This window comes from Penicillium diatomitis, assembly GCF_028827545.1.
Source record: "Penicillium diatomitis strain IBT 30728 chromosome Unknown utg000004l_segment0_segment0, whole genome shotgun sequence".
In the NCBI taxonomy this organism is placed as follows: Eukaryota; Fungi; Ascomycota; class Eurotiomycetes; order Eurotiales; family Aspergillaceae; genus Penicillium; species Penicillium diatomitis.
Genome location: NW_026623176.1, coordinates 229,712 through 255,913, shown reverse-complemented (window position 1 = coordinate 255,913; position 26,202 = coordinate 229,712). Strand labels below are relative to the sequence as shown.

At 51.4% G+C, this 26,202-nt stretch overlaps 7 protein-coding genes across 7 annotated transcripts; 3 read left to right on the top strand and 4 right to left on the bottom strand.

The window, feature by feature from the left end:
* Positions 1-101: 101 nt before the first annotated feature.
* N7539_003410 (putative ABC transporter) lies at positions 102-2,370 on the bottom strand (the record flags this gene model as incomplete). Its single annotated transcript, XM_056933012.1, has 3 exons — positions 102-1,582; positions 1,648-1,844; positions 1,907-2,370. The coding sequence occupies 3 exons, from the start codon at positions 2,368-2,370 to the stop codon at positions 102-104; spliced, it is 2,142 nt and encodes a 713-aa protein (XP_056790553.1).
* An 858-nt stretch (positions 2,371-3,228) lies between these two features.
* On the top strand, positions 3,229-5,006 carry N7539_003409 (acyl-CoA synthetase; the record flags this gene model as incomplete). Its single annotated transcript, XM_056933011.1, has 3 exons — positions 3,229-3,511; positions 3,591-4,723; positions 4,842-5,006. 3 exons carry the CDS (start codon positions 3,229-3,231, stop codon positions 5,004-5,006), a joined length of 1,581 nt encoding a protein of 526 aa, XP_056790552.1.
* A 1,170-nt stretch (positions 5,007-6,176) lies between these two features.
* Positions 6,177-13,092, bottom strand: N7539_003408 (bifunctional carbamoylphosphate synthetase/aspartate transcarbamylase; the record flags this gene model as incomplete). The annotated part of the gene is made up of 3 exons (XM_056933010.1): positions 6,177-6,233; positions 6,297-12,262; positions 12,384-13,092. 3 exons carry the CDS (start codon positions 13,090-13,092, stop codon positions 6,177-6,179), a joined length of 6,732 nt encoding a protein of 2,243 aa, XP_056790551.1.
* Positions 13,093-16,227: 3,135 nt separating this feature from the next.
* N7539_003407 (ion transporter) lies at positions 16,228-19,678 on the top strand (the record flags this gene model as incomplete). Its single annotated transcript, XM_056933009.1, has 2 exons — positions 16,228-16,540; positions 16,647-19,678. 2 exons carry the CDS (start codon positions 16,228-16,230, stop codon positions 19,676-19,678), a joined length of 3,345 nt encoding a protein of 1,114 aa, XP_056790550.1.
* Positions 19,679-20,838: 1,160 nt separating this feature from the next.
* On the bottom strand, positions 20,839-21,277 carry N7539_003406 (uncharacterized protein; the record flags this gene model as incomplete). The annotated part of the gene is made up of 2 exons (XM_056933008.1): positions 20,839-21,069; positions 21,122-21,277. Coding segments are annotated over 2 exons (387 nt in total), but the record flags the coding sequence as incomplete, so codon positions are not given.
* A 433-nt stretch (positions 21,278-21,710) lies between these two features.
* On the bottom strand, positions 21,711-22,741 carry N7539_003405 (uncharacterized protein; the record flags this gene model as incomplete). Its single annotated transcript, XM_056933007.1, has 3 exons — positions 21,711-21,998; positions 22,073-22,360; positions 22,643-22,741. Coding segments are annotated over 3 exons (675 nt in total), but the record flags the coding sequence as incomplete, so codon positions are not given.
* A 1,564-nt stretch (positions 22,742-24,305) lies between these two features.
* On the top strand, positions 24,306-25,043 carry N7539_003404 (uncharacterized protein; the record flags this gene model as incomplete). The annotated part of the gene is made up of 1 exon (XM_056933006.1): positions 24,306-25,043. The coding sequence occupies one exon, from the start codon at positions 24,306-24,308 to the stop codon at positions 25,041-25,043; it is 738 nt and encodes a 245-aa protein (XP_056790547.1).
* Between the last annotated feature and the right edge of the window lie 1,159 nt (positions 25,044-26,202).

The window sequence follows — 26,202 nt, the reverse complement described above, 5'->3', positions numbered from 1 at the left end:
TGTCAGGGACAGTCTTTATTCACACTCTATATCTACAGGTCTATATCCAGACTCCTTGGTCTATTTCTCTCGCGACATTAGAAGCATCCTTGACGCACAGCTTATATCGTACAGTATCTGAACCTTTCAAAGTCATCGTGATCAGCGGGTCTTGTTCCCCCAAGCACACTCGACTTGTCACTTTCCGCTGGGAACTCGCCCGCAGGAGACCAAACCAGATCCCAGATCTTAGGGTCGCTCAACACGCTACTTTCCTTTAGCATTCCTGTGCGGAAATCGCCCGACTCTGGCCCCGTGATTGATTCAGAGGGTAAACGCATGAAGTATCGGACGCTATCGGGAATCTCCTCTTTCACATGACTGATCAGGACCAGTGCCTGCTCTTCTGACAGGCCGTGGAGACGCGTGGGAATGCCGCGCGGCATTGGATGACCTAGCCCTGTTTCACCCTTTTCAAGGAAGTGCAGACACTTGTCTCTCTGAGACGCCGTGAGGCCTGAAAAGGGTTCATCGAGGATGACAATGTCCGCTTTGTGAATGAGTGCACGCAGAAATAGCACGATTCGCTGCTGTGCGACGGTCAGCTGGCCGAAGGTGATGTTATCGGCGTAGTCCACTTGGTATTCGAGAGGATTGTAAAAGTCCGAGGTGGGTTTTCTCAGCCTTCGACTGCCTTCCGGCTCAAGTCTGGGCAGTAATGAATTGTCCACAACCACGGGTGCCGCTTCCTCGAAGGCTGCGTTGGGATCGAGCTCTTCCTTAAAGGCCCGGAGGGCTGCGCTTACGTCCAGATCTTTCTCATAGTCTAGCTTGGGCTTCGAGAGAAACGTCTCGGCAAACGCCGACTCGAGAGCCTCACGTACAGTCAACTGGCGTGGGAAGAATGCTTGAATCTCGGGTGATGAATGGCCGAGTCGGGCTTGCAACTCGAAGATTGATATGCCGGGCTGACCCGCTTCAGGAAGACGAGATCGGCCAAACATCTTTATCGGCTGGGAGTAAGTCTGAGGGTGATCCGAGGTGATCAAGGAGAGCAGGGTGGTCTTTCCTGAACCATTAGCCCCGAGAATGGCCCATCTTTGGCCTCGGCGTAACCGCCAGTGCAGGCCTGGGCAGGTTTCATTATGAATTTTCTGCTGCCAGTCACCAAGGACGACCTTGTCACCGTACCGGACACGAACCCCATCCATTTCGATGAGAGCTTCTCCGCCCGCTGATGCCGGGCCTTGACTGGAAGCCTTGCGAGACTGATCTAACGTGAAGTCATAGAGCAGCTGCTCATCGAGGTTGCCGGACTCAAAATGTGCCCGAAATTCGAAGAGCTTGTCTCTTTTCTCCGCATCCTTGGGTGTTCTGTGGCCCTTCACGGGCATTTTCTGCCATGCTTTGAGAGTGGCCACGATATCCGATTTGGGCCCTTGCTGCAGGATCCGCTGTCTCTTGCCAACTAACACAATGTGAGAAATCCAGTCCGGCACATGGTCCTGCGGTCGAAGTGCTAGCACCAAGCGAGGTGATTGTTTTTCCGCCAGCCGATGGAGCAGGCTTGAGATGCTGCGGGTTGTGGCAGGGTCCAATCCCACTGAAATAGCAAGTCGTCAGCTTTCCGGTTGTTGTTTTCTCCTCGTCCCAGCGAGGTGCACTTACTGAAAGGCTCATCGAGAAGCAAAAGTTCTGGCTTCTCGAGCAGAGCTCTGGCAATGCGTGCCCGTCGCGTTTGTCCGTTACTGAGATTGGCAACTGGCATCGAAAGCAAGTTTTCCAGGTGCAACTCTGCAAGTACTTCTTGCAGCAACTGTTCATCCTTCAATGTACCATGTTCTTCTCCTTCGGGGGGTTCAAATCTGTTTGACCGCGAAGATATTGTTCCACCGACCAATCGGTCTCCTCCCGGAAGCTCTCATACCGAGCACTCAGGTATGCGCCGCGCGTTCCCCCAATCGCACCTGAACCCTCTCCGCTGAATCCAATGTACTGAATCGCATTCCCAACTATGCGCAGTCGAGGATCTTTGGCAGCGATCTCGTCAGAAAGCAAGTAAGGATATGATCGTGCGGTTGGCGGTATCGCGATGTGCTTGCCGCGGAGAATGTCGAGCAGATCTGTTCGCCCGGAGGGCCCAACCACTGCCCAATGCTGAAGAGATGGCTTCTTATCGTTTGAGGAGAGGATTGCACCAGCGGGTAGATTGAAATTGAGATTGGGGTATAAGGGGTGGTTTGTTGCAGCGTTGTCTTCAGTCGGATATTGCTTGTAAAACGTCCCGTTTTCGATGCGAATCAGCGGCTGTGGCGCCGACGATTTGAACCGCACAGTACGAAACCCAGCGGGTCGTAGCAAGCGCGATCGCAGGCACGTCCGTTGCAGCATAGCGTGGTGATGGAGGCGGAGAGAAGCAAGGCGATTTTTAACGCCTGGGGAGCTTCAGAGGCTCCAAAGGGCCATCCGTCATCATCGGATATTCGGCGTTAAGCAGCGTCACGTGCCAGGTTTGCTTCTCTTTCCTCCGGAAGACGGAGCAAGCTGACATCTCGGCGACAGGAATTGTTAGAAATGCGCGGACTGTGAGTGGAGTTTCAGTCTCTAATTAAACCTTTCGGAAGCAAGAGCCCTCAAAGACGAGATCTCCAGATTCGCGTGGTGTTCAAAGGTATTCCATTTCCTGTCCGGAGCCAATAGATGGGTATATTTTCAAGTTGTCTACCTCATCTTGAAACGACTCCGACTCCGTCAGATGCAGGTGGATGGACGCATTTCTCCGTGGTGGTTCTGGCTCTGTTAATTTAAGTCGAGTATTAAACTATACGAAGCTACCTATTAGGTTTACCCTGAATGCCATCCACGAAACAGCCCAATGCAAGCTACATTGGATCGACGGGATGTCACAGCACGCGACAGTAAGACTTGAATGGATGGATCGTCCTCGGATCTACTCTGTGACCGATCGGCATCTACAAGTATGGCCGATCAACTCCACCTCGGCCCGCCAACGCCTCTCCTTGGCCGGTTAAGTCATGCGAGGCCAAGTCAATCTGGCCGTTCACAGTGCTCTGTTCTTTGAATGCCAGATACATCCGCGCCAGATTACAATTCTTGTGGGCAAATTTCAAGCATTGGCAAACTCGATTCCATCATTATTGTGCGCATTCGGGACCTCCAGTTCTCCAAATCACTTTGCTCCATACTTCCACCTGGATATATTCGAAGAGCTCCACGCTCCGTCTCGCAATGCCTATCCCCTCATTACCAGTATTCGTCGCTGCGCGGCAAATTGCCATAGACAATCCTGAGCACATTGCAATCATTGATGTGTCGAAGGGCCAATCATTCACCTACACTCAACTCCTCGAAAATGCTGCGGCTCTGAGCAAGCTTATCATTGAAACTCTTGGCTCGGCGTCAACAGGCGACCTCAACGAGCAGCGGGTTGCATTTCTATGTCCCGCCGGGTATGACTACGTTGCTACGAGCTGGGCTGTTTGGTCAGCTGGGGGAGTTTGTGTACCACTCTGTAAGATCTTGACGGTGTCTTCGACCTTATCAGGTTTAGATCTCCGTCTCTCACAATGCTCACTATGTGCTTGACTTAGGTACATCTCATCCGGTTAAGGAGCTCTTGTACACAATCCACGATTCAGATCCATCATTGGTCATTATTCACCCGACCTTTGAAAAAATTGCACCCGAATTACGAAAGGCAGTCTCTCTACATGTTCCATTCATGGGACTCGACCCGTTCACACGAAACGACAACCCCTCATTGCCATCCTTCTGCGCATCTTTCCCGCTGGACCGGCGAGCCCTGATGATCTATACAAGTGGAACGACTTCCAACCCCAAGGGCTGCGTCACCACCCACGAAAACATAACATTCCAGGCTAGCTGTCTTGTTAAAGCCTGGGATTATCGACGCAGTGATCACCTCATTCATGTACTGCCACTGCATCATGTTCACGGTATCATCAACGGACTTGCAGCCTGTCTGCTCAGTGGAGCTAGTGTGGAAATGCATCCAAAGTTCGATCCAAAGGTGATCTGGCAACGCTGGCAGCATTGCGAGACTTCGACCATGTTCATGGCAGTGCCCACCATCTACTCCCGGCTGAACGATTACTTCGACGCCCATATTCGAGGCACTGACGACGAGCAAGGCGCGCGCGCGGGGGCACAGACTTTGAGACTCGTCGTCAGCGGATCAGCTGCCCTGCCAACGCCGATCAAGGCCAAATTTGCCGAAATCACCGGCCAGATACTGCTGGAACGCTACGGTATGACTGAAATTGGGATGGCTCTTAGCTGCGGACTGAAGCCCGAAGAACGAATCGACGGCAGTGTTGGCTGGCCATTACCAGGGGTGCAGGTTCGCCTCACGGAGAAAGACACGGGTCGAATCATCGATGGGCCCAACGAAGACGGCATGATTGAAGTTCGAGGGAGGAACGTCTTTCGGGAGTACTGGAGGAGACCGGATGCCACGGCCAATGAATTCACGGGAGATGGCTGGTTCAAGACGGGCGATTGCGCTTTACGCGACTCGAACGGGGCCTACTACATCCAGGGCCGTGCGAGTGTGGATATCATCAAGTCTGGAGGGTACAAGATCTCTGCCTTGCAGGTTGAGCGAGCCATGCTCGCTCTAGCTCAAGTCCAAGAAGTAGCTGTAGTAGGTTTGAAAGATGAAGAATGGGGAGAGCGAGTAGCTGCAATCGTTCGATTTCGTGAGGTAAGTCCAGCAACTTGGGCGTGATCTTGCCCTTCAACCTCCTTTGGGGGTCTGTCCGTTTCTTAATCTTTCTCGTTGGAAGTCTTCTCTTTCATCATGATCGCTGACGCTGTGCCAGGGAGCTGAGTTGGACCTGCCATCATTGCGCACGGAACTTAAGAAGGAACTTGCCGCTTACAAAGTGCCCACGGTCATGAAAAGGGTGGATACGATAGCTCGCAACGCCATGGGCAAAGTCAACAAGAAGCTTCTCGTTCAGGAATATTGGCCAACTCACGCTTGAGACGGATTGGGGGCCAGGGAATGGCCCGTGTAATTCTCTATGAATGTATGGACGACACGTCGAGTACGTTGAATCACGCCCCTTCGCTAGACCAATACAGATATAGATCGTGAATCTATTTTGGAGGTCGATTTCCAGAGCCAAGACTTGTACTGGGACCACCATGATGAGTGTATGATGGTTGGCCTCAAGCCTTCTTTTTGCAAGACCTTTTAGCACCCATGTCAAGATTTGATAAGCATACTTGATACCGAAGATTGACGGGAATGGCATAGTGAAAGCGTCGGTAGCGGTGTTGCGCAACCGCAAAAGGCATTTCACTGTATAAGTGAGCAATGATTGCTCACGGGATATCCTAATGAAGCGTTTTACACCCTGGAACTCGGCCAACGTCGAATCTACTCACTTTAGAAGACTACAGAAAAGAAAGATATGATGGGTGATCAAAAACGGACCGAAGTCCTGGTGACTTGATTGGGTCAATGTCTCGCTCCGCGCCCGCGCTTGGAAAAGACAGTCGACTCCGCAAAAAAAAAAAAGAAAAGAAAAGAAGAGAAAAAGTAAAAAAAAAGAACCCGACGACACAACGTGTCGTGCAGGTGAGCACCAGTATCCAGCTGGTCTTGATGCAAATGATCTTCCCCCGATCAAAAGACCAGATCACTTCAAATAAAGTCTCACTTCCATCTATGCATCCCCAAGCACACAGAGCGCCATAGGAAGATCCCCCGGTCCCCCCAAACCCGAGCAAAACCCAATCCAGCCGAGAACCGCCCAAATAGGAAAAAGAAAAAAAAAACACGCCAAAAACAAACCGAACGCAACGCACGCCACGCAAAAAACACGAGACACAGACAGAAAACATCACACACATGACACATAACACATAACACATAACGTGAATCTCTGAAAGTCACATAAATACAGAGATATACATACGGCACAGAGCCATAGAATTCATAAAACCAAGATTCTCTAATCTTTACATCTCAAAACGTTCTATCGACGTAGCTGCACCTACGGGAAGACAGAACGAGCACAGAAAACTTTTGAACAAACACGCAGCGGAAAAGCAGACGCAGGTGATCCGGGAAAAATCATCGAGAGATAACGCGCTCGGAGGGTCGTCAGACTCAGGAAGGTGTAAGAGAGGGGATCGGGTAGGTATAATTAGTGAGCCAGGACCAGGGCGAGCAACGCCATTCGGCAGTAGAGGCCATATCGCATCTGCGGGCGAGAAGTTAGTTGATACTCATAAAGACGTCAAGGGGGGAATGACAGAGATCTTACCTGGCGGAAGTAGGCAGCCCGTTGGTCGAAATCGACCTCCTCGGCAATCTCGGCGTTGCGAGGCAAGGGGTGCAGAACAACCATGTGACTCTTAGCGTGCTTCAGCAGAGCGTTGTCAATGATGAAGCTGTTCTTCAGACGGTCATACTGCGCAAGATCGGCGAAGCGTTCCTTCTGCACACGAGTGGAGTATAGGACGTCAGAGCGAGCGACGATCTCAGGAGTCAACTCCTCGGACTCGCCGACAAGCTGGCCAGAGGCGACGATCTGCTGACGGACCTCCTCAGGCAGGGCCAACTCCTTTGGAGAAACAAGCTGGATGCGGACATCATAGAACTGAAGCAGCTTGATTAAGGAGTGGACAGGGCGACCATATTTGAGATCGCCTGTGAAGGTGATGGTCAAGCCGGTAACGGTACCAAGCTCCTCGCGGATAGTGAACAAATCCAGGAAAGCCTGGGTGGGGTGCTCAAGAGAACCATTACCACCGTTGATCACGGGCACTTGGGCGAACTTGGCCGCCACGCTGGTGCTAGAGGGCTCAGGGTGGCGAAGGACCACCGCATCGGCATAGCAACCGAGAGTGCGCAGAGTGTCCTGAAGAGTCTCGCCTTTCTGGGTAGAAGAGTGCTCGGTGGAGATGGGGATGGTGCGACCACCAAGACGCTGCATCGCTGCATCAAAGGAAGCGGAGGTGCGGGTGGAGGGCTCGTAGAAAAGGGTGGCGAGAACGCGACCCTTGAGAATGTCAAGAACACCGTGGCGCTGGACACCAAGACGCATTTCCTGGGCAACGGTGAACAGCAGGTGCAGGTCAGAGCGAGTGAACTGGTTCACAGACAAAACATGCTTGCCGCGGAACGTGGACCGTGACAGCATATCGGAAAGCGCGGAAGACACCTGGGAAGATGCCGCGTACAAGGGAGGTCCAAGCTCGCCAACAGTAGGGACAGCCGCATCCAGGGCGCGGGCACGAGCATGGCGGCTAGGGGTGGTGTGTCGATCAAGAGCACTCTCCGGACGAACCATTGGGGTGGTGGGCTTGTGCACAGGCGAGGAAGGAACGATGCGGTGGGTGGACATGTCAGAGCCCTTGATAGCATCCTTGGCGAGGAGGCCGTCGAGACAGGAGGTCTTGCCTTGGAAGACGACACGCTGGACGGAGCCACGCATCATCTTGCCGTTGAATGGGGACCATGTGCCATTGGGGCTCTGGAACACGTAAGGGCGATCGATCTCAATCTCGAGAGATGAGTCGGCCTGATCGTGCAGCTCAAAGATCTTCTTTGGGTTGTCATGGAGGCGAGCGGTGACATCGTCAACAGTCAAGCGGCCCTCGGCAACGGCGCTGAAGAGTAAGGGCAAAGACTCGGCGATACCAACTTCGGGGGTTGCGTCCTTACCAGCAAGCTGGTAGGGAATGCTACCGATGGAGAAGACATCAATGGTGCTCATGTGGTCCCACAGAGCCTTCTGATCCTCAGCGGACGGCAGGGAGCTGCAGGCAGGGTGGTCGTCCTGGGATAGGAAGAGGGAGAAGATGGAGACATCGCAAGTCACCTTAAGACCCTTCTCTTTGCTGAGAGCAATCAGGTTGATGTCCTCCTTGGAGGTGACACTCATGACGTGGATGTTGCGGCTGTGGAGACTGGCCAGCAGAAGGATCGATGCCAGATCGGTACCCTTGGCGTCGGTGATCAGAGGCTTGCTCGAGGGCCAGACGCCAAAGTGCTTAGTCACAGTAGCGACCTTGTTGATGTTGCCAGACAGGTGATTGAAGGGAATGAAGAGGGAGCCCACCTCTCCAGTCACTTGAACAATCTGGTCGGAGTTGTCAGCAGTGGCAGCCACAGACAAGTTGAAGTCACAGTATGACTGGTCCTGGGCGTTCTGCTGGACAATCTTCAGGTCACTAGCTTCAGTGATTGATCCCTCAACACCAACGGGCATGACTCGGACCATGCTGAAACCAGCGGCAACGGAGGCCTTGGTGACCTGCTCGAAGTCCTTGGAACCGAGAGTGGTCAGACCAGGAACAAAAGCGGCAATGTTGATCAGACCAGGGAGCACAACAGTGCGGTGGCTAGTCTGGAAGTCACCAGTCTGAATGTTCAGAGGGTAGTGCCGAGCAATAGCTTCAATCAGGATCTTAGCGTTCTTGACGTTGGTTACCAGCGGTGTCTGGTAATCAACAGCCATACGACGAGTGCGGTAACCCTTCGACATGTAGTTGGCAGGGCGGCGGAACCGGTTGCTGGAAGGCAAGTTGATGTAGAGATCGATCAGGTTGTTAGACAAGTGCTGGGTCAGAGAATACTCTGACTTGATGTCGTCGTCCTCACCGGGCAGAATCTCGAGGTACTTGACCGGGACACCGTGCTCCTTCAGGAAGTCGGCGGTACCGGCAGTGGCGAACAGATTGTAGTCAAGCTGGTGCAACTTCTGGATAGAAGGCAACATCTCCAGCTTCTCCTTGTAGGATCCAATGGAGAACAGAATGTTGCGCTTGGGCAACTTGAATCCCGTAGAAAGAAGCGCCTTGAGGTAGGCCTCGTACTTGTCACGACCGAATGAGGCGACTTCACCAGTGGAGGCCATCTCGACACCAAGAACGGGATCAGCACCAGACAAACGCGAGAAAGAAAACTGCGGAACCTTGACGCCGACGTAGTCCTTGGGCACATTGGTGGGAGGATATTCCTGGAATGGAATATTGATCATAGCCTTGGTGGCCATCTCGATCAAGTCGACACCCATGACCTTGGAGACGAAGGGGAACGACCGCGAGGCCCGGACGTTGCATTCGATGACCTTGATATCATTGTCCTTGGCAATGAACTGGATGTTGTAGGGACCAGTCACATTGAGGGCGTTACCGATCTTGCGAGTTGCCTCCTCGATACGACGAACGGTCTCAGGGCTCAAATCCTGGGGAGGCAGGATCAGAGTAGCGTCGCCGGAGTGAACACCAGCATTCTCAACGTGTTCCGAGATGAAGTGACCAACCATGACACCGTTGCGAGCGACAGCATCCATCTCGATCTCCTTGGCATTTTCGATGTACTTGGTAATGACAACGGGGTGCTCGCGAGAGACATCTGCGGCCTGGTTCAGGTAGTTGGCCAGGTCGTGCTCAGAGTAGACCGTGTTCATGGCCGCACCTGAGAGCACGTACGAGGGCCGCACAAGCACGGGGTAACCGACCTTGTCACAGAAGGTGCGCGCCTCTTCAATGCTGGTCAACTCCTTCCAGGCAGGCTGGTCGACACCGATGCGGTCAAGCATGCGTGAGAACTTGTAACGGTTCTCGGCACTATCAATCATCTCAGGTGAAGTACCGAGGATGTTGACATTCAGGCGGTGCAGGGGCAAAGCGATGTTGTTGGGAGTTTGACCACCCATCGAGATGACAACACCACTAGAAGTCTCCAGCTGGTAGATATCGAGAACAGTCTCGAGATTGATGTTCTCGAAGTAGAGGCGATCGGCCTCGTCATAGTCAGTACTGACGGTCTCCGGGTTGTAATTGACCATGATAGTCTTGTGGCCCTGCTGGCGAAGGGTACGAATAGTGCGCACGGAGCACCAGTCGAACTCGACAGAGGAACCGATACGGTAAACACCAGATCCCAGGACCATGATTCCGTGATCGTTGAAGGTCAAGTCATGCTCCGACGCGTTATAGGTGAGATAGAGATAGTTCGTCACGGCAGGGAACTCAGCGGCGACGGTATCGATCTGCTTCACAATAGGCGTGATGCCAGCCTCAACACGCTTACGTCGCACAGCAAGCTCGTTTGAGCTGAGGAACTTGGCCAGTTGTCGGTCAGAGAACCCAAGTTGCTTAGCCTGACGAATCATGGCGATAGGCACACTTGAAGCGTTGAAGGTAGACATTGACTTGCCAAAGTTGCTTAGACCCTTGAGACGGGTCAAGAACCACTTGTCGATCTTAGTCAACTTCCAGATGTCGTCGACGCTGTAACCGGCAGCCATGGCATTAGCGATGGCGAAGAGACGCTGGTCGGAGGGCGTCTGGAGCTCTTCATCGAGTGACATCAGCGCCTCGGTCTCATTGAAACCGAGATTGTTGTAGTCAACGGAGCGGATAGCCTTCTGAATAGCTTCTTCGAAGGTTCGACCAATGCTCATGACCTCTCCGACCGACTTCATAGACGAACCAAGTTGGGTTGAGACACGAGTGAACTTCTTCAGATCCCAACGAGGAATCTTCACCACGCAGTAATCGAGGGAAGGTTCGAAACAGGCGCAAGTAGACTTGGTGACGGAGTTCTTGATCTCGTTCAGGGGGATTCCCAGTCCAAGCTTAGCCGCAATGAAGGCGAGGGGGTAGCCGGTAGCCTTGGAGGCCAAGGCAGAGGAACGGGAGAGACGAGCGTTGACCTCGATGATACAGTATTCCTTGGAGAAGGGGTTCAAGGCATACTGAATGTTACACTCCCCGACCACACCGAGATGGCGAATCACATTAACAGCAGTTGTGCGGAGCATGTTGTAGTCCTCATCAGATAGTGTCTGAGAAGGAGCCACGACGATCGAGTCACCGGTGTGGATACCGAGGGGGTCGAAGTTCTCCATGTTGCAGACAGTGATGCAGTTGTCTTGGGCATCACGAACAACTTCGTACTCAATCTCCTTCCATCCCTTCATACTTCGCTCAATGAGAACCTGAGGGCTGACAGCAAGTGCCTTGGTGCAGAGCTCCTTCAACTCGTGCATGTTCTCTGCGAAGCCACTGCCAAGACCACCAAGAGCGTAGGCAGCCCGCACGATGACAGGGAAACCAATATCCTTCACAACTCGCAGAGACTCTTCCAGGGTAGAGGCGGAGGCCGACTTGGCACACTTTTCGTTGATTGAGTCCATGCTTCGGGCAAACAGCTCACGATCCTCAGTGGTAATGATGGTGTCGATGGGGGTACCGAGCACCTTGACACCAAGACCCTCGAATTCGTCCTTGAGCTGGATACCAACCTGGAGGGCAGTCTGACCGCCGAAAGTGACGTAAATTGCATCAGGGCGTTCATGCTTGATGACCTTTCGAACAAAGTCGGCGTTGACAGGCAGGAAGTAGACCTTGTCGGCAAGACCTTTTGACGTCTGGATGGTGGCAATGTTGGGATTGATGAGGATAGTGTAGATGCCTTCTTCCTTCAAGGCCTTGATGGCCTGACTACCGGAGTAGTCGAACTCTCCAGCCTGACCGATGCTGAGACCACCACTGCCGAGCACCAAGACCTTCTTCACGTGGACACGAGGAGCAGCCTTGACATTGTCAGCCTTGAGACCACCAGGGAACTCCACCGGCTTGGACAATGTCCCGGGCGAAGCGATGGTATTCATGATGGTCTTAATGAAGACATCGAAAAGATATTCGGTGTCGCGAGGGCCGGGTGTGCTCTCGGGGTGGAACTGAACACTGAAGAAGGGACGAGAGGTATGGCGGATACCCTCGTTACTGGCATCGTTGGCGTTCACGAAGAGCTCCTCCCAGCCCTCTGGAAGGCTGGAAGCGTCCACGGCGTAGCCGTGGTTTTGAGACGTGATATGACACTTGCCCGAGATCATGCTCGTGCAGGGAATGTTGTGACCACGGTTACCGAACTTCATCTTGGAGGTGGTGGCACCGACAGAGCGAGCGATCAACTGGTGGCCCAAGCAGATACCGAAGACGGGCGTGCGGGCGTCCTTGAGTGTGCGCGCCAAGTTTTCGATTGTTGTGCTCAGAGTTGCCGGGTCACCGGGACCGTTGGAGACAAAGAGACCATCGTAGTCCTTGCCGGCCAGAGTTGGGAAGTCGTAATCCCAGGGCACCACCATCACCTCGACGCCACGGTTGAGCAGGCAGCGCAGCTGGTTGTATTTCATACCAACATCCAAGCACAGCACACGCACGGGACGACCAGAGGGATGCTTTAGAGCCACATCGGCGGGGGGCTCCAAAGCTTGGGCTCACGAATGGAGACTACACAGATCAGACCGTTAGTTTATGTGTTCCATGTATACTTAAGCAAACATTGGCTTTCCATATCCAACGGCGGGGCGAATGCAAGAGAGCTAACTTACCCTCAGCCACAAGGTTCTTCTTATTGGGGTCGACCCACTCGACCTGCTCGAAGTGGGATTTCCAGTTTTCTCCAACGATAGCCCCGGCGACGGCATTGGCCTCGCCGGCCTTTTGCAGCAGCATGCGACCAAGCATGCTACCCTTTTGACGAATGCGCTTCGTCAAAGCACGGGTGTCCACACCGTGCATGGCAGGGACGCCCTGCTCCTTGAGCCACTGACCCAGCGAAGACTCGGCCAGGAAGTGCGAGAAGTCCTCGCCGGCGTAAGTTGCCACCACCAACGCAGCGACGTGGATTTCGCTTGACTCAAAGTATGTGGGCAATTGCAGCAGCTCGTCGATCTGCTCCCGCGAGGGCACACCGTAGTTACCCACCAGAGGGAAGGTGATCACCAGAATCTGACCGCGGTAGGAGGGGTCAGTGATGGACTCGGGGTAGCCCACCATACCGGTCTGGAAGACCAATTCACCCGACACACTCTTCTCCGCACCAAAGTTGTAGCCTTGGTAGACGGTGCCATCCTCGAGCTCCAGAGCAACCAGGCGGTCCGTACCACCGCGGACGGGAATGGAGGCTGGGGCAATCATGGTGCCGGTGGCAGCATCCATGGTGGAAGCAATGTCCGTTGTGGAAGGGTAGCCCACAACACCACCAGATGTTGGGCTGGTGGGCAGTGCAGAATCTTGGATGGAAGCTGGCTGAGACATTGCAATTGGTGAGAAAGAAGAGAATGTGAGATGGTTGAGGGACAAGTCCTCTCGCGGACAATTGACGACGAGTTTGCAGTTACTCGATCACAGCATGCACCAGTACAACAAGAAATTGGAAAAGGTTCTTGGAAATGGAGCCGTTGATGTCTTTTGAGAGGAACAAGTGCTACTCTCAACCAATTGAGGAATTGAGAGCGTGGGGTATATGGAAAGGGAAGGGAATGGGAAAAAGATCTCAGCTGCAAGAGCTGGGGAATAAAAGAAAGAAAAAGAAAGTGAACGAGTTCGCTGGCAGAATAAAATTTTCGTAGCCGTGCGCGGCCGGGGTCCACTCCACATGCCTCGAGGCCATTGGCCTCTCGCCTTGACCGCCCTAGAAATTTTCACAAACCGACGTTCGTTACGCTTGCGGGGCGCCGATTCGGCGCGGGCCATGACGCGAGAGAGATAAGAGGAGTGTATCTGCATTTGAGGACTCGATGATCGAATGCCTCCTACTTTGAGGCTTCTAGCCGAGCATATGTGTTTAGCCTAGTCGGTGACTCCCATGAATACGCAATTTTGAAGATTGGTTATATGCTTCCTTGAATGTGGTGCAGACATCCAATCAGTAGAGTGGACTGCACTCATGTCTAACATGTATGCCAGTACTACTGCCATACGACTATCACAGAGCCTCGACTTCCGTCCCGATTCGTCTGCCCAGTCTATTGGGGAGTGTTGGGGCTTTTTTTTGGGGGGGGGGGGGGGGTCCGGACAAATTCCCGGTGAAGGAGGTCCCGACTTTCGGACTGCCGGTGGTGAGAGAAGATGTCATTGACGCCTCAAGGTGCTGTAGGTGTCTCGGTCTGAGTCACAAGCATCACTAAGGTAGCTGATGGGCTTAGGTTTGAAGGAAGTGGAGATCATTGACGGTCAAGACCTTCTCTAGCCGATAGTTGCCCAGTTTAGGGCAGTTCCGTCCAAGAACAGGTGATAGTGAGGGGGGTCACAAGTGCAGTGGTGCAGGTCGCCATCCACTGGATGCCGACCGACCAAAGGGTCCAGAAATTGACCAGAAATTGACCCTGTCATGGAAACGACAAGAAGATCGACAAGGTCATGATATATAAGGTATGTACCTGACCTCCGCTTCGCAGAAAAATGCGGTGCCCTTAGTACTTAAACCTCATGACGACTTCCACGTTTACAGTCTCGAGTCTACTATATAGTATATAGATTAAAGGTAGTCTAAGGTATGACTCTATACTCTATACTCTACACATGCCACTACTTGGAAGTCTTGCAGATAAAGCACGGGCGACCATTCTTGTACCCAGTCATGACTCACAACTCATGACTCCACTAGGAGTTCACATATCTCAAACCCCAACGACTACATGTTATACTTTGTGCCACGATCCTTTGGCTTGGAACCCTGTTGTAAACATGTCCAGCAAAGTACCGATGCACGCTGCCCGGTAGCTTAGCGCACAGCTCTCGATCGAGATTCGTCAAACTCCAGTGGCGTGCAACCCTGAACTGCACTCCTCGCCCCGTTGCAAAGTCCCGAGGCGTGCTATGACGACAGGGCACACTAGCACAGTCTTCCGAGGAGCTGGGTGAGTGATCCACTGGACACTTCCTGCGGTCTCCAGCTGGTCGGGGCGATCCTGCTTGACTGATTCTAGGCGACACACTCAATTTCCACCCGTTTCAGGTGGGTCGACATCGGCTCCAGCACGAGGTCAATATCAATGACCGATCGTCACAATATATAATTATACCAGGCTAGTGAGGCACTGAGGCAGTACGGGTAAAGTACAGACGAAAAAGGTGTGATCATGACCAAATTGATGTAGTCCCAAGTTCCTAACAATGTTCTGTTAGCGACACAGTATCATCCGCATGGCCCTAAAATCCGGTACGGGTAAAGCTTATAAGGTCGGTGAGCACTGCAGGTCAACTTCCCGCCTCGGCAGAAGTCACCTGAACGTCGCTTTAATTTCCAAGGTGAGTACTACCTCCTTGAGAATGAGTACTTAGTAGTACTACTACTAAGTTACCAACAATTCAATGTTACGACAATAGCTAATATGTGCTACCGACGTCGTAGTATGTAGTGGCCGGTTAGACATCAGACATGAGTAACAGTACTTTCTACTTAGTAAGTTAGTACAGTAACTAGTTACCTGCTCTACCTAGTTGTCAGACACTTGAAAGTTGATAGGAATCTACCAAGGCACCTACCATGTACTGAGATTTTACCACTCTTAGTAGTCGGTGCTAAAATAGTATGCCGTCAGAAAGTACATCGAGCCCTAGTAATAGCTGGCTTCGTTTGAGCTACCCTGGCATCGAGTATTCTTTAACCCTGCATTCGGATGGATATCCCACGATTGACGTATCGTTGACGACCGATTTGCACCGTATGTCTGATGGAATGGTTGATGATGATAGCGCCACATGATCACTTAACAGATACCTGCGAAGGGCATCGACAAGAATAAGCGCAAGACTTGCTTTCGCTCCTCCAACTCTATTACGAGTGCAGTTGATCCATAATCAATCGGAATCCCTACCCACAGAAAGAATCATTGATGTGTCGAAAGAGTGCGAGTACATATTCTGCAGCCTACATGTACGAGTAGTCATACACTAACTACTGATAAGTACTGTGCCCCTAATCTCCGGCTCGCCAGGTGCCAACCGCGAGTGAAAGACATTGAATAGTCCTCGGGCGGATTGATAAGATTCTGGCTAGACCAAGGGCATTGCACGGGCGCATGAGCGCGTGATTGATCGCGGCATCTTCGGTCGCGGGCAGCCTTTTAATACATTGACTAATCCTATGCTCCCCGACTTTGATCTAGGTCTTTCCTTTCTTTTCCTCCCTCGTAATCTCATCATCTAAGACTCGAGAGTCACAGCGGTCCGATGCCGTCCCACGATATCACACCCTACCTGTGAGCGCTCTTCTGGTGTTTGCGCCCAGGCTGTTCCAAAACAGAGGCACCCCACTTCCGAAACTAGCGGACCAAACAAACAGAGTCCAGCGACTGGGAACGGGCACAATAGTAGGCTAAAGGTCGAGCAAAAGTACTCTTGCCGCGCCGAGGTCATGCAGATGCTCAGATCTGACGATCTGCGACCATGCTAGCTTCCTTGTTGCGTCCCAAAGTACGACGCTCACCATTTGAAGAGAATCCCTCGACTCATTCTCCGACGGCAGTTCCCAGCGACAATTCCCCGTGGATCCGCTCAGCCGCTCATCGAAACGGACCGCACGCGCGACGAGCCCGGAAGCACAAAGACAATTCGGCACCGGGACTGGGTAATATTGACGAGGAAATGGTCCACGATTGGGAGGACCAAGATGACGAGGATGAGGATGAGCACGATGTCGAGGAAAATGGACTGCTCGAGTCTGCGCCACTCTTGCCCAGATTCTCAACCTCTGACTTGGGTAAGTGGTCGAGTCCGAGCGGTCACGGGAACGGCTCATCGAGAATGACGAGGATAATGAGGATGATGACGCCCAATGCTGAATAAAAACGTCTCTCTGATTCTAGATTCCGTACCCGTCTACGACCTCACTCATGCAATTCGACCATTGATCGTTTCTCGCTGCGAGACAACTTTGACCTGGGAGCAGCTGCGGTCCCCCCAGGTATCCCAGTTCCTGGTGAAGCCTATCCAGCAAAAGATCATGTCCGCTCACTTCTCTCGAGCTACACTTTATGCATTGATGGCAAATTGCCTGCAATTTGGGAAGGAGATCCAGCTCAACCTGGGGAACAGCGGCGCCAGCCAAACCCGTGCCATGGTCAGCGAGCTACTGGCGATCAAGCTACTGAAGGAATACGACACGAGAGAATTGATCGACGCTTTGTCCTATGAATTCTACCCTCTGCAAGGACAGGATCCCACAAGAAATTGGGCGACTGGAACCCAAGGGAAAAGAGAAGCATCGACAAGTCGGGTTTCATGCCTTGAGGTGGCGATTCGAGCACAAGCAAAACGCTTCCTGTCTCATCCAGTCGTTGTGCAGCAATTGGAGGCGATCTGGGCTGGTACCATTGTATTCCACTCCGCGTCAGATAGTTTACATCGACGAAATCACCAGAGAGGCATGCACCATCATGGTAGGTATTACGGAACTGCGACAGATCGCCAGGATGACCAGGCGACCTCTTCTGGGACGCAGACTTTTCGTCGCTCCGTTACACTCTACAATCCGCGAGACGCATCGCTGTTCAAGCTCTCTCGTCTTCGAGTTCCGCGTTATCGCCAATTCCTGTCCACCTTGTCTTTCGCGGTCCTATTGGGCCTCTTCTTAGCTGTGCTACAGCAACGAAGCCGCCAAATCACGTCCCTAGAGGTGGTGTTTTGGTTCTGGAGTGCAGGCTTCCTGCTCGATGAGATTGTTGGGTTTAACGAACAAGGGTTCAGTCTTTACCTGATGAGTTTCTGGAATGTCTTCGATCTCGGGATTTTGCTCTTGCTCGTGTGCTATTATTGCCTGCGAATATACGGAGCCTTCTTGACATACCCACGAAATCGGCAATTCGCCAACCAGGCATATGACGTACTGGCTGCCAACGCGGTGCTGCTGTTTCCCCGACTCTTCTCGATTCTCGACCACTACCGCTATTTCTCGCAACTGCTCATTGCCTTCCGCATCATGGCATCTGACTTGATCGCTGTGTTCGTTTTGATTGTGGTTGCCTGCAGTGGTTTCTTCGTCGCTTTCCTATCTTTCGGCTCAGAAAACTCGCCCAACACTGTAGCCTATGCATTATTCCAGATGTTGATGGGATTCACGCCAACCGCTTGGGCAATGTGGACTGAGTACAATGCCCTGGGGAAGACCATCCTGACCATCTTCCTGTTCATCTGTCACTTTGTGGTGGTCACGATTCTGATCACCGTTCTCACGAACTCCTTCATGCGAATAGTGCAGAACGCTGACCAGGAGCATCAATTCCTGTTTGCCGTAAACACCATCTCCATGGTCAAATCAGACGCACTATTCTCCTATGTCGCCCCAACCAACATCATTGGGTGGCTGCTCACACCCCTCAGGTATCTGATGCCATTCACTCAATTCATCCGCCTGAATCGAACGATCATCAAGATCACACATCTTCCAGTGCTGTTTACGATATGCTTCTACGAGAAACTTATCTTGAGCCCGCGAGTGATTGAACCGATCGATCTGATTGACGTACCTGCCAACTCGGAGGCAGAGCATATGCAGAGATGGCGCCCCAACAGATTACGTGCTTTCAGCAACCGCCCGCGTCTCGTACGCGAGCCTTCGTTCACGACACACAATAAGGACCAGACGCTGGATGAGGTCTTCCGGCAACCATACGGTGATAGCGGCTCGCGTGACCGTCCGCAGAATGTTCGCGATCATCAGAAGAGCACCGTTATCAAGGATTGGATGCAAGATATTGGATCTGGTGCAGCGCAAACGCCAGATGAACAGGATTCGACGGCGGGTGACATGCTTGAGATGCCGGTTCGTCGGCTAAGGTTTCCCTTCCGGGGCGCTCTGGCCCATCCTGGGCGCAACTTTACTGAAACGACTCGGTCTGTGGCCTCTAACCCGGAAGATCGAATGAGCCGCATCGAGAGCCCTGTCTTCAATCGTCGAGGGAGAAACTCGGCATCACCCAGCCGTCTCAGGCAGCCTTCCCATCACACCGACATGGAGGGCGATGACGAACTCACAAGCGACGATGACAATGAATCGCAGACGAAAAATTCTGCCAACGGCTCGGCCAGTGGAAGCGAGGATGCCTCAAAGCGAGTCGACAACAGCGAAAAAACTACACCACAATTTTTCAGCTCACGTCCGTCCACAGCGCGCGTGTCTCGGCGCAGTAGCCCCATGCGCCGGCCACGACACAGTCGAACAGTATCGGGAGCCACCATGCTTTACAATCCCATTCAATCGCCTCGTATGGGCAGTGAGAAAAATATGAATCAACATCGAAACGAAAGCGCCTTCTCAGACGAGACTGATCGACTGCAATTTATGTCTACTTCTGTAGATCAGGGTCTTGTTGAGAGGTCGGCAATTTCTCGCAATACGAGTTTCGCTGCAATGTCGGTCCCCGAGACAGAAGGCTTGTACTCGATGGATCAGCCCGCCTCAAAGGGTCGTCAGCCACCTCTTCTCTTCGATCTGGGTTCCGATCTTGGCGATAACAAAGCAGTTGTGGGAGCATTTGCCGGCCCGGTTCCATCCAGTTTCAACACCCAACTGGCCTTTGCCACAGGAGGACTTCGTCGGGAAGGATCCAGTCAGTCCCAGACTCAAGACATGCTCAGCAAGCTCGTGTTAGCCCGAATGAACAACATAGAGGAAGGCTTCCGAGAAGTGATCAAGGAAGTAAAGGACCTTCGTCTGGCTGGATCCAGTCGTAGTCGCAGTCACAGTGGAACCCGTGTCAAGGAGTCTCGTCCTCTGAACCGGGAGAGAAAGAAGACCGGGGAAAGGCGAGATTTCAAAAAGCGCAGACCTACCTCTTCCGGAAATAACTCAGCTGGACGTGAAGGAGAGGTGGAAGAAAAGGACTCTGCTGGGAAATGATTACGATATTCGATGACCAAACCGGGGCCTCTTCTCAGCGGGTGTTCTGTAGAAATGTAGATATTCCACTTGAGGAAGATCGCATGCAATCATTGTCCTGCAGACTTGAAAGTGCACACATGATGCCGAATACCCTACTTGTTACAGCGTTTCCATGAAATGTCCTATTTTGTGTTCTTTGTCGAGGTGGTTCTGTAGCTAGATACCTGTTCATTGTAACAAATCTCAAGTAAAGAATTTTCTCACGTTCACAATCCACTTCAATTACAAATTCAGCGAACAATTCTCCCTCTCACGTTCAATTTGACGTAACAACCCGCACTCCTGAATTGACGAAACGAAAGGGCTTGTGTCACTTTTGGGGTCCACCAGGAATCAGGGCTGTTCCATACTATCACGCTAGAATCACCAGAACTCAGGCAGGGTAGGTGTGTTCTTGTAGCCCGTTGCAGGTGTTAGGTAGTATGTAGTGCTAATGCGAGGTTGTTTGTGAAAGATCAACACCTCCAGGCGGGGATCGCCCAGTCTAAGGTGTAGATTAATCGAGATCATGATTCATAATTACTCATTAAAGGGAGTTAACGGACCAGGCTCATACCTGGTAATGACCGAGAGAGGTGCAGCTTGGTGAGCTAGCGGCACAGAGAGATAATGATGACCCTGAGACGAACAATGCATGGTTCAGCACATACTCGAACTCTCAGCTCGGCGAGCCTATGCCACAAGCAGACGATAACAACCCTGGGACGAGCGACGTGTGGTTCAGCACATATTCGAATCCCAGCTCGGCGAGCCAGCGGCACAGGGAGCGGTCCTTGCGACGAGCGATTCGTGGTCCAGAGCAAATCCGACTTCCCAGTCAATTGCACGGATTGACACCTGCTCGAACCGAACCGACTGTGTGGTTCCTGAATTGAATATTCCTCCTCAGTCACCCCTGACCTTATCTTCATTACACTGAAGCTAGGCCGTATTCCACCTGGTGAGGTCTACAAAAGTGATCTTGCGCATTTTCTCCATAAGGGAGGAGCTGAAACACGAAGTAATGCGAAGTAAAACATGGCTTATGCATTATATGATTGCTCGACGCTTGCAGTGCAAAGGCAAAAAATGTACAAAGAATAGGAATCTAAGTAACCATCACGTCCTTTCACATCAACCTAGGGTAAAAGGACAATAAGACAATCTAATTGCGCCTCTAGCTCCAAAGTCTCCATAAGTTGAATATAAGTACCAGGCTTAAGGGCTTCGCCTGTGACCTGCATATTTCCAGAACCTATGCTTTCAGGTCCTAATCCAATCGATAGGGGGGAAAACAATAGGCATCGATCGTCATCAGGCTTATCAATCGAGGTCTTCCCGCATACTCTTTTTAGCGAAGCTAGATGACCCTAGATCCCGTTTAGAAACCAGAGCACTTTCAACTCAGAACAACGTTTTTACCGGTATGTTGGCGTATCCCAGTTTCTCCAATAATAACCGCACTTTCGTTTCGCGAGCCTTATCTACGCAAACCAAAAGGTTCTTCTTCCCTTTCTCGGGTTCCAGTTTTGCACTCATGTGGACACATGATGCCAGATTGGTGAAAACTTCCCGAAACTGAAATAAGGGTGGTGTCTACAAGAAGTATCACCCAGCGGCGGGGTCAGATCGTTTAATGCCTAATCTCAGCTCCGGCTACCAAACAACTAATCTCCGAAACAAGAATTCAATAAGGGACGGCCTCCAGCTTGGTCAGATATATCTACGCGGTGCTGGCATCAGTGTTCTTGCAGGAACCTCTCTCCAATATGAAGCTAGGCTTGTCCACAGGACTGGATGAAAGATGTCGTTGTGGTGGTGCAACGTGTGCGATCCGTAGGAGGGTGCAGGATTTCAACATCATCAGTACGGCTATATCTGGACGAGGAGGCTTTTGTTTCTATACTTCCCGAAGACTGACCCTACCTACAGACCGTCAAAAAATCACATTCTTCGATAAACTCCCCCATGACTCGATTAAAATAACGCTTACAGTTCGACCCTTAAGTAACTACATATCATTGTTGATCTTGCTATATTCAGGTAAAGCCCATTTTACCATCCATTCTGACTCGAGGATCTGCTGGGTAGTTGGACGACTCTCGGGTCTAAATGAGAGCATCGGCCGTAGCATATCGAAGATAGCGTCCCTATCCCTTGCGTCAAATAACGGCATCCCATTATCTCGCCTAGGCTGTTGCATACTATCCTCAAATCGATCATCCCAAGATCGGAAAGGGTTAAGGTTCATTGGCATGCTATCCTCAGAAAAACTATATCGTCGAGCCTCCCACTTCCTCTACTACTCAGGTGGCAGAACGCTAAGAGTATCGACTTACTTATAGGTGATATCGTCCTGGGTTGCGAGAAAACCTTCGAATAATGGCTGCTAAGCGACGATAGAACATATAGTGTAGGCGAGAGTCCAGATATCCGATGAGAAAGACAAAGGCTTATCTGATTTAAACCGAGCCTCGGGCGGACGGATAATAGGGGGGTACGAGATTCGTATTTCTGTTTATTTAAGTATAAAAAAGCTTTACCAAAATCTGAAAGCAAGATTCTGGCTTCTGTAAGTGTGATTTTCTCACTTGCTTGCCCCAGCCATATAGATGCAACGCTGTGGGATAGGACACCAGGAGGAAGCGGATTACCATTTAGCTAAACCACTGGGTCAAGCTCCGGGGCTCCATACTTCTTATATAATTACTCGAGGGTCAGTGCCTACATAATTCTCGATGATAAACCTAGGACTTTACCTAGCCCCAATAGACCGCTATCCTTGTTTAGAATAAAAAGGATAGATATACCTATAGGGCTTTTAGATAGTCATGTTCTTCTATTTTTAAGATTGATTCGAATAATCTGATCAAAAGTGGGCGGAACTTTGAGGAGAATATTGCCTAGATGCAAGTCTCCGTGGACAATACCTTGGGCATGTACATAATTCACAACAAGGACGAGTTGCGCAGCCAATGACCGGGCCACATCAAGCTGGAATAAGCGGATCCACGAACCGTCCTTCACCTGGGAGAGGCTAGCCCTCGCTGGTGCACATTATGCATGCCGTGTGTCCTCCAGGAGATAGCCTGGACAAGCCTATCTGGTTGTGACTTAGATGTCGAAGTCGATATTCGACCGAATTTACGCGCTCTTGGTGCTGTTGCCCATGCAGAGGCTTGGCGATTGCAGGTAGCGATATGGTGGCAGGAGACAAACCGTGGCAATTCCACCAGCAAAGCTATAAGGGCAGACAGAGCCTAGGAAGAAATGCAACTCAGTTGTATCCTACAATCGCTCCTCTTGACGTCAACGCTGAAAACATTGCCTTCATAGCAAGAAAGCTCGATACCACTCAAGTAGACATATCGACGGTCAATATTGTGAATTATTATTTTTACAAGGGCATGATCCCAAAAGATCAAGGCCGACTGCGCCAACTTGTGGCTTTAGCGTATCAGACAGCAAGAGACAGAAAGCTTTACCCAAAGGCCGTCCTTATTAGGTGTGTGCAAAATCTGGATTCACGCCTCGATACTTAGATGGCGTTCTTGTTTCCCTTACCACATGGTAGCTGATGCCTCACAATCTGCAGGTCCGAGGTTCATGATACGACCAGTATCAATGGCATACACCAGAAAGATCCTTTGGGCCCGCACGTGACTCTTTGCTATAAAGATGAGGATCAGCTCCTCCGCGGGACTCACATCGCAAGTCATGAATACGTTTGTGGGAAAGACAACATTCAATTCGTGCGCGCAACTCATGCTGGAGAGAAGGCGGATTCAGCCAGAAGGCAGCAAGGCAAGAAGACACTGTGGCCGGGCTCAGGCCTTACGAAGACGCGCTCAGGCCTAAAATCCAGCCCGTAGGCCGGGCTTAGGCTATGATCGGCGGCCCGTCACGGGCTTTTGTAATATCTAACCTCATAGATCCTAATATCTAGTACCATTATTTAGAAAACTCACAAGAGAGACGACTCTTTTATCCAGTACCTAAATAGGACCATGTCTGTACTCACTTAAGTCGGGTTTCCCCACTTCTAAATAGATTGCCACCCTGATCGAGGGGACATACTGAGTTTAGTAGACTACCACTGATGCCAAGCATTCAATTTCGACATGTCAAAGTGGGTCTCTTGCAAGATTGAGGTATTCTCATCCTCGCTTGAACACTAGCCAGACTGTCAAGCTACCACGTTCCAGGTCATGCATATTACATAGTACCTATCGGCCTGCCTGGTCCTGGTCCCTGTTGCGAGCGGGGCAAAGGTTTAAGGTTAAAGGCGTCGCGATGTCTTGATTGCAATACGGAGTCTATGCCTGAGGCACTCATGTGAGCGTGATCCACTGCCCGGCAGAGGTGGATTTGCCTAACTCCGCAAGTGCTCGAGGCTTCCGTCATCCCCTCATCGATACCTCCGACACCCGTCAATATTGAGGTGGCTTGTAATACATCAACCACGACTCACACGACCGTGCTTTAAAGACTTCACGATGGCATCATCTTCGAAATCTCCAAGCTCTCTTCTCTAGTAGGTTTTCACTGGACTGTGCACTCGACTGCGAACAGAATCAATCCACGATCATTCAAAGCTAATTGACGTATGACTGATGGTAGCTCGTGCATTGCGCATCGCACGACAATTTTGGCTGAGCACTCCTCCCCTGGAAGCTCTTCAACAGCCGCTTCATCTCTTGCCTCAATCATCCTCCCGAAAATCTCACATGACAAGCCTCAAAAATTGACCTACACCCACGAAAGACTCTTTGTCCACTACATTGCCGACTCACCTTCCAGTCGTGCAGCAGATGATCAAAATGGCCAAGCTGAGCCAAACTCATCTGCCCCGCTGAGTTTTGTAGTGGTTGCGTCTACCGAACAAGGCCGACGGGTGCCCTTCGCCTACCTACTGGAAATGAAACGGAAGTTCTTGAGTTCTTACCCTCCATCCAGCACCGACTTCTCCGCCCTTCCCGCATACGGCTGCGCCGCTTTCAACTCCGAGCTTCGTGCTCTTCTCAACACCTACAATACCTCACCGCCTGCAGACTCACTCGCCTCAGCTCGTCGGGAAATTGACAGCGTTCGCGACATCATGACGGAAAACATTGAGCGGGTCCTTGAGCGAGGAGAGCGCATCGATCTGTTGGTCGACAAGACTGATCGTCTAGGTGGCAGTGCACATGATTTCCGAATTCGCAGCCGCGGCTTACGACGGCGTATGTGGTGGAAGAACGTCAAGTTGATGGTGCTGCTCGGCTTTGTTGTGGTCTTCCTGCTCTACCTGTTCGTTGGTATTGGGTGTGGTCTGCCAGGCTGGTCGAAGTGTGTCAGCCACTAAGTTTGAGCTCACAGGTGATGGATATCTCCATGCCTGAAGCCAAGTGTATTCTCTGCAAGCTTGCCACTGTATAATTCCTGCGCATCGTTTTCCTTCTGTCCACTCCAAGGGTCCCCTGATGACTCCCGCTTATTCCATTGTCCCATGCCCTACCTACAACCTTTCCATCCCTGGCTGTGATGGAGAGGTGTGCAGGTAGTTTACAATAGGTTCAGCAACTGATTTTCAATTACCTCAACCTTTGCATTCCATTCACAAGCATGTATATATCCCCACATTTTCTTTTTTTTTCTTGGCCTGCTAATAGTATTAGTGGGTGCTGAATCTGATATACAAGTACCCAACGGGTCTCGGTACCTAGTAGCTTACCCTTCTCATCGCCAATCCGCCTTAGCGCTTGCAATAAACCGTCCGTCTCTACTTCCAGATATCTTACTAGACATCATTTTCTACGGACTGGACCTGGGGGGGGAATGCCTGGGGAACAATGGTCCACAGCATGAGGGCAACCTCCACAGGACCATAAGTCCAAATGTACATATTCAAATAAGAAATTGATCTGAGAATTTTCAGGGTTGAGGCCCCGAAGTTCTCAATCATCGCGTCTCAGCCAAGCTGGTCGAACGAATACCAGCTTGAAAGATCTACTGGTGTGACGAATGAACACCATCGTTGTGCATGGACAAAGAGACTAGCTTGCATCTGACTGAAAGTGATGCCCATGTGGTATTCGCCATTTTCTTAGCGCGTTAATGAGCTACGAAAAGGGCATGAATGAATCAAAAGGTTCCAAGACAAGGTTTTTTTTTCTAGCATTACTGAGTATGTGCCTCACTATCAAACTAACATCGTCCTTGCCCGTAAGCATCAGTGCCAGTCTGCAAGCGAGACAGGATCAACTGGTCTGAGACCAGTGAATCTGATCCTGTATCTGCTCTGCGCCACTCGTTTACCTCTTCAACCATTTAGTCCGCAAAACGGGATTGACGAGGAGATAATTAGGCGGTAATATAGGGGGAAGGGGAAGGGGTCAAGTCGCGTCATGGCGAGATTCATCATGTCTCCAAAAACGTCGGATCAAATTATTAATCATGGTCGAGGTCAGAGGCCGAGACAATCATTGAGCCTTGGCATGACTTTCTCTGACTGTGTGGACGAT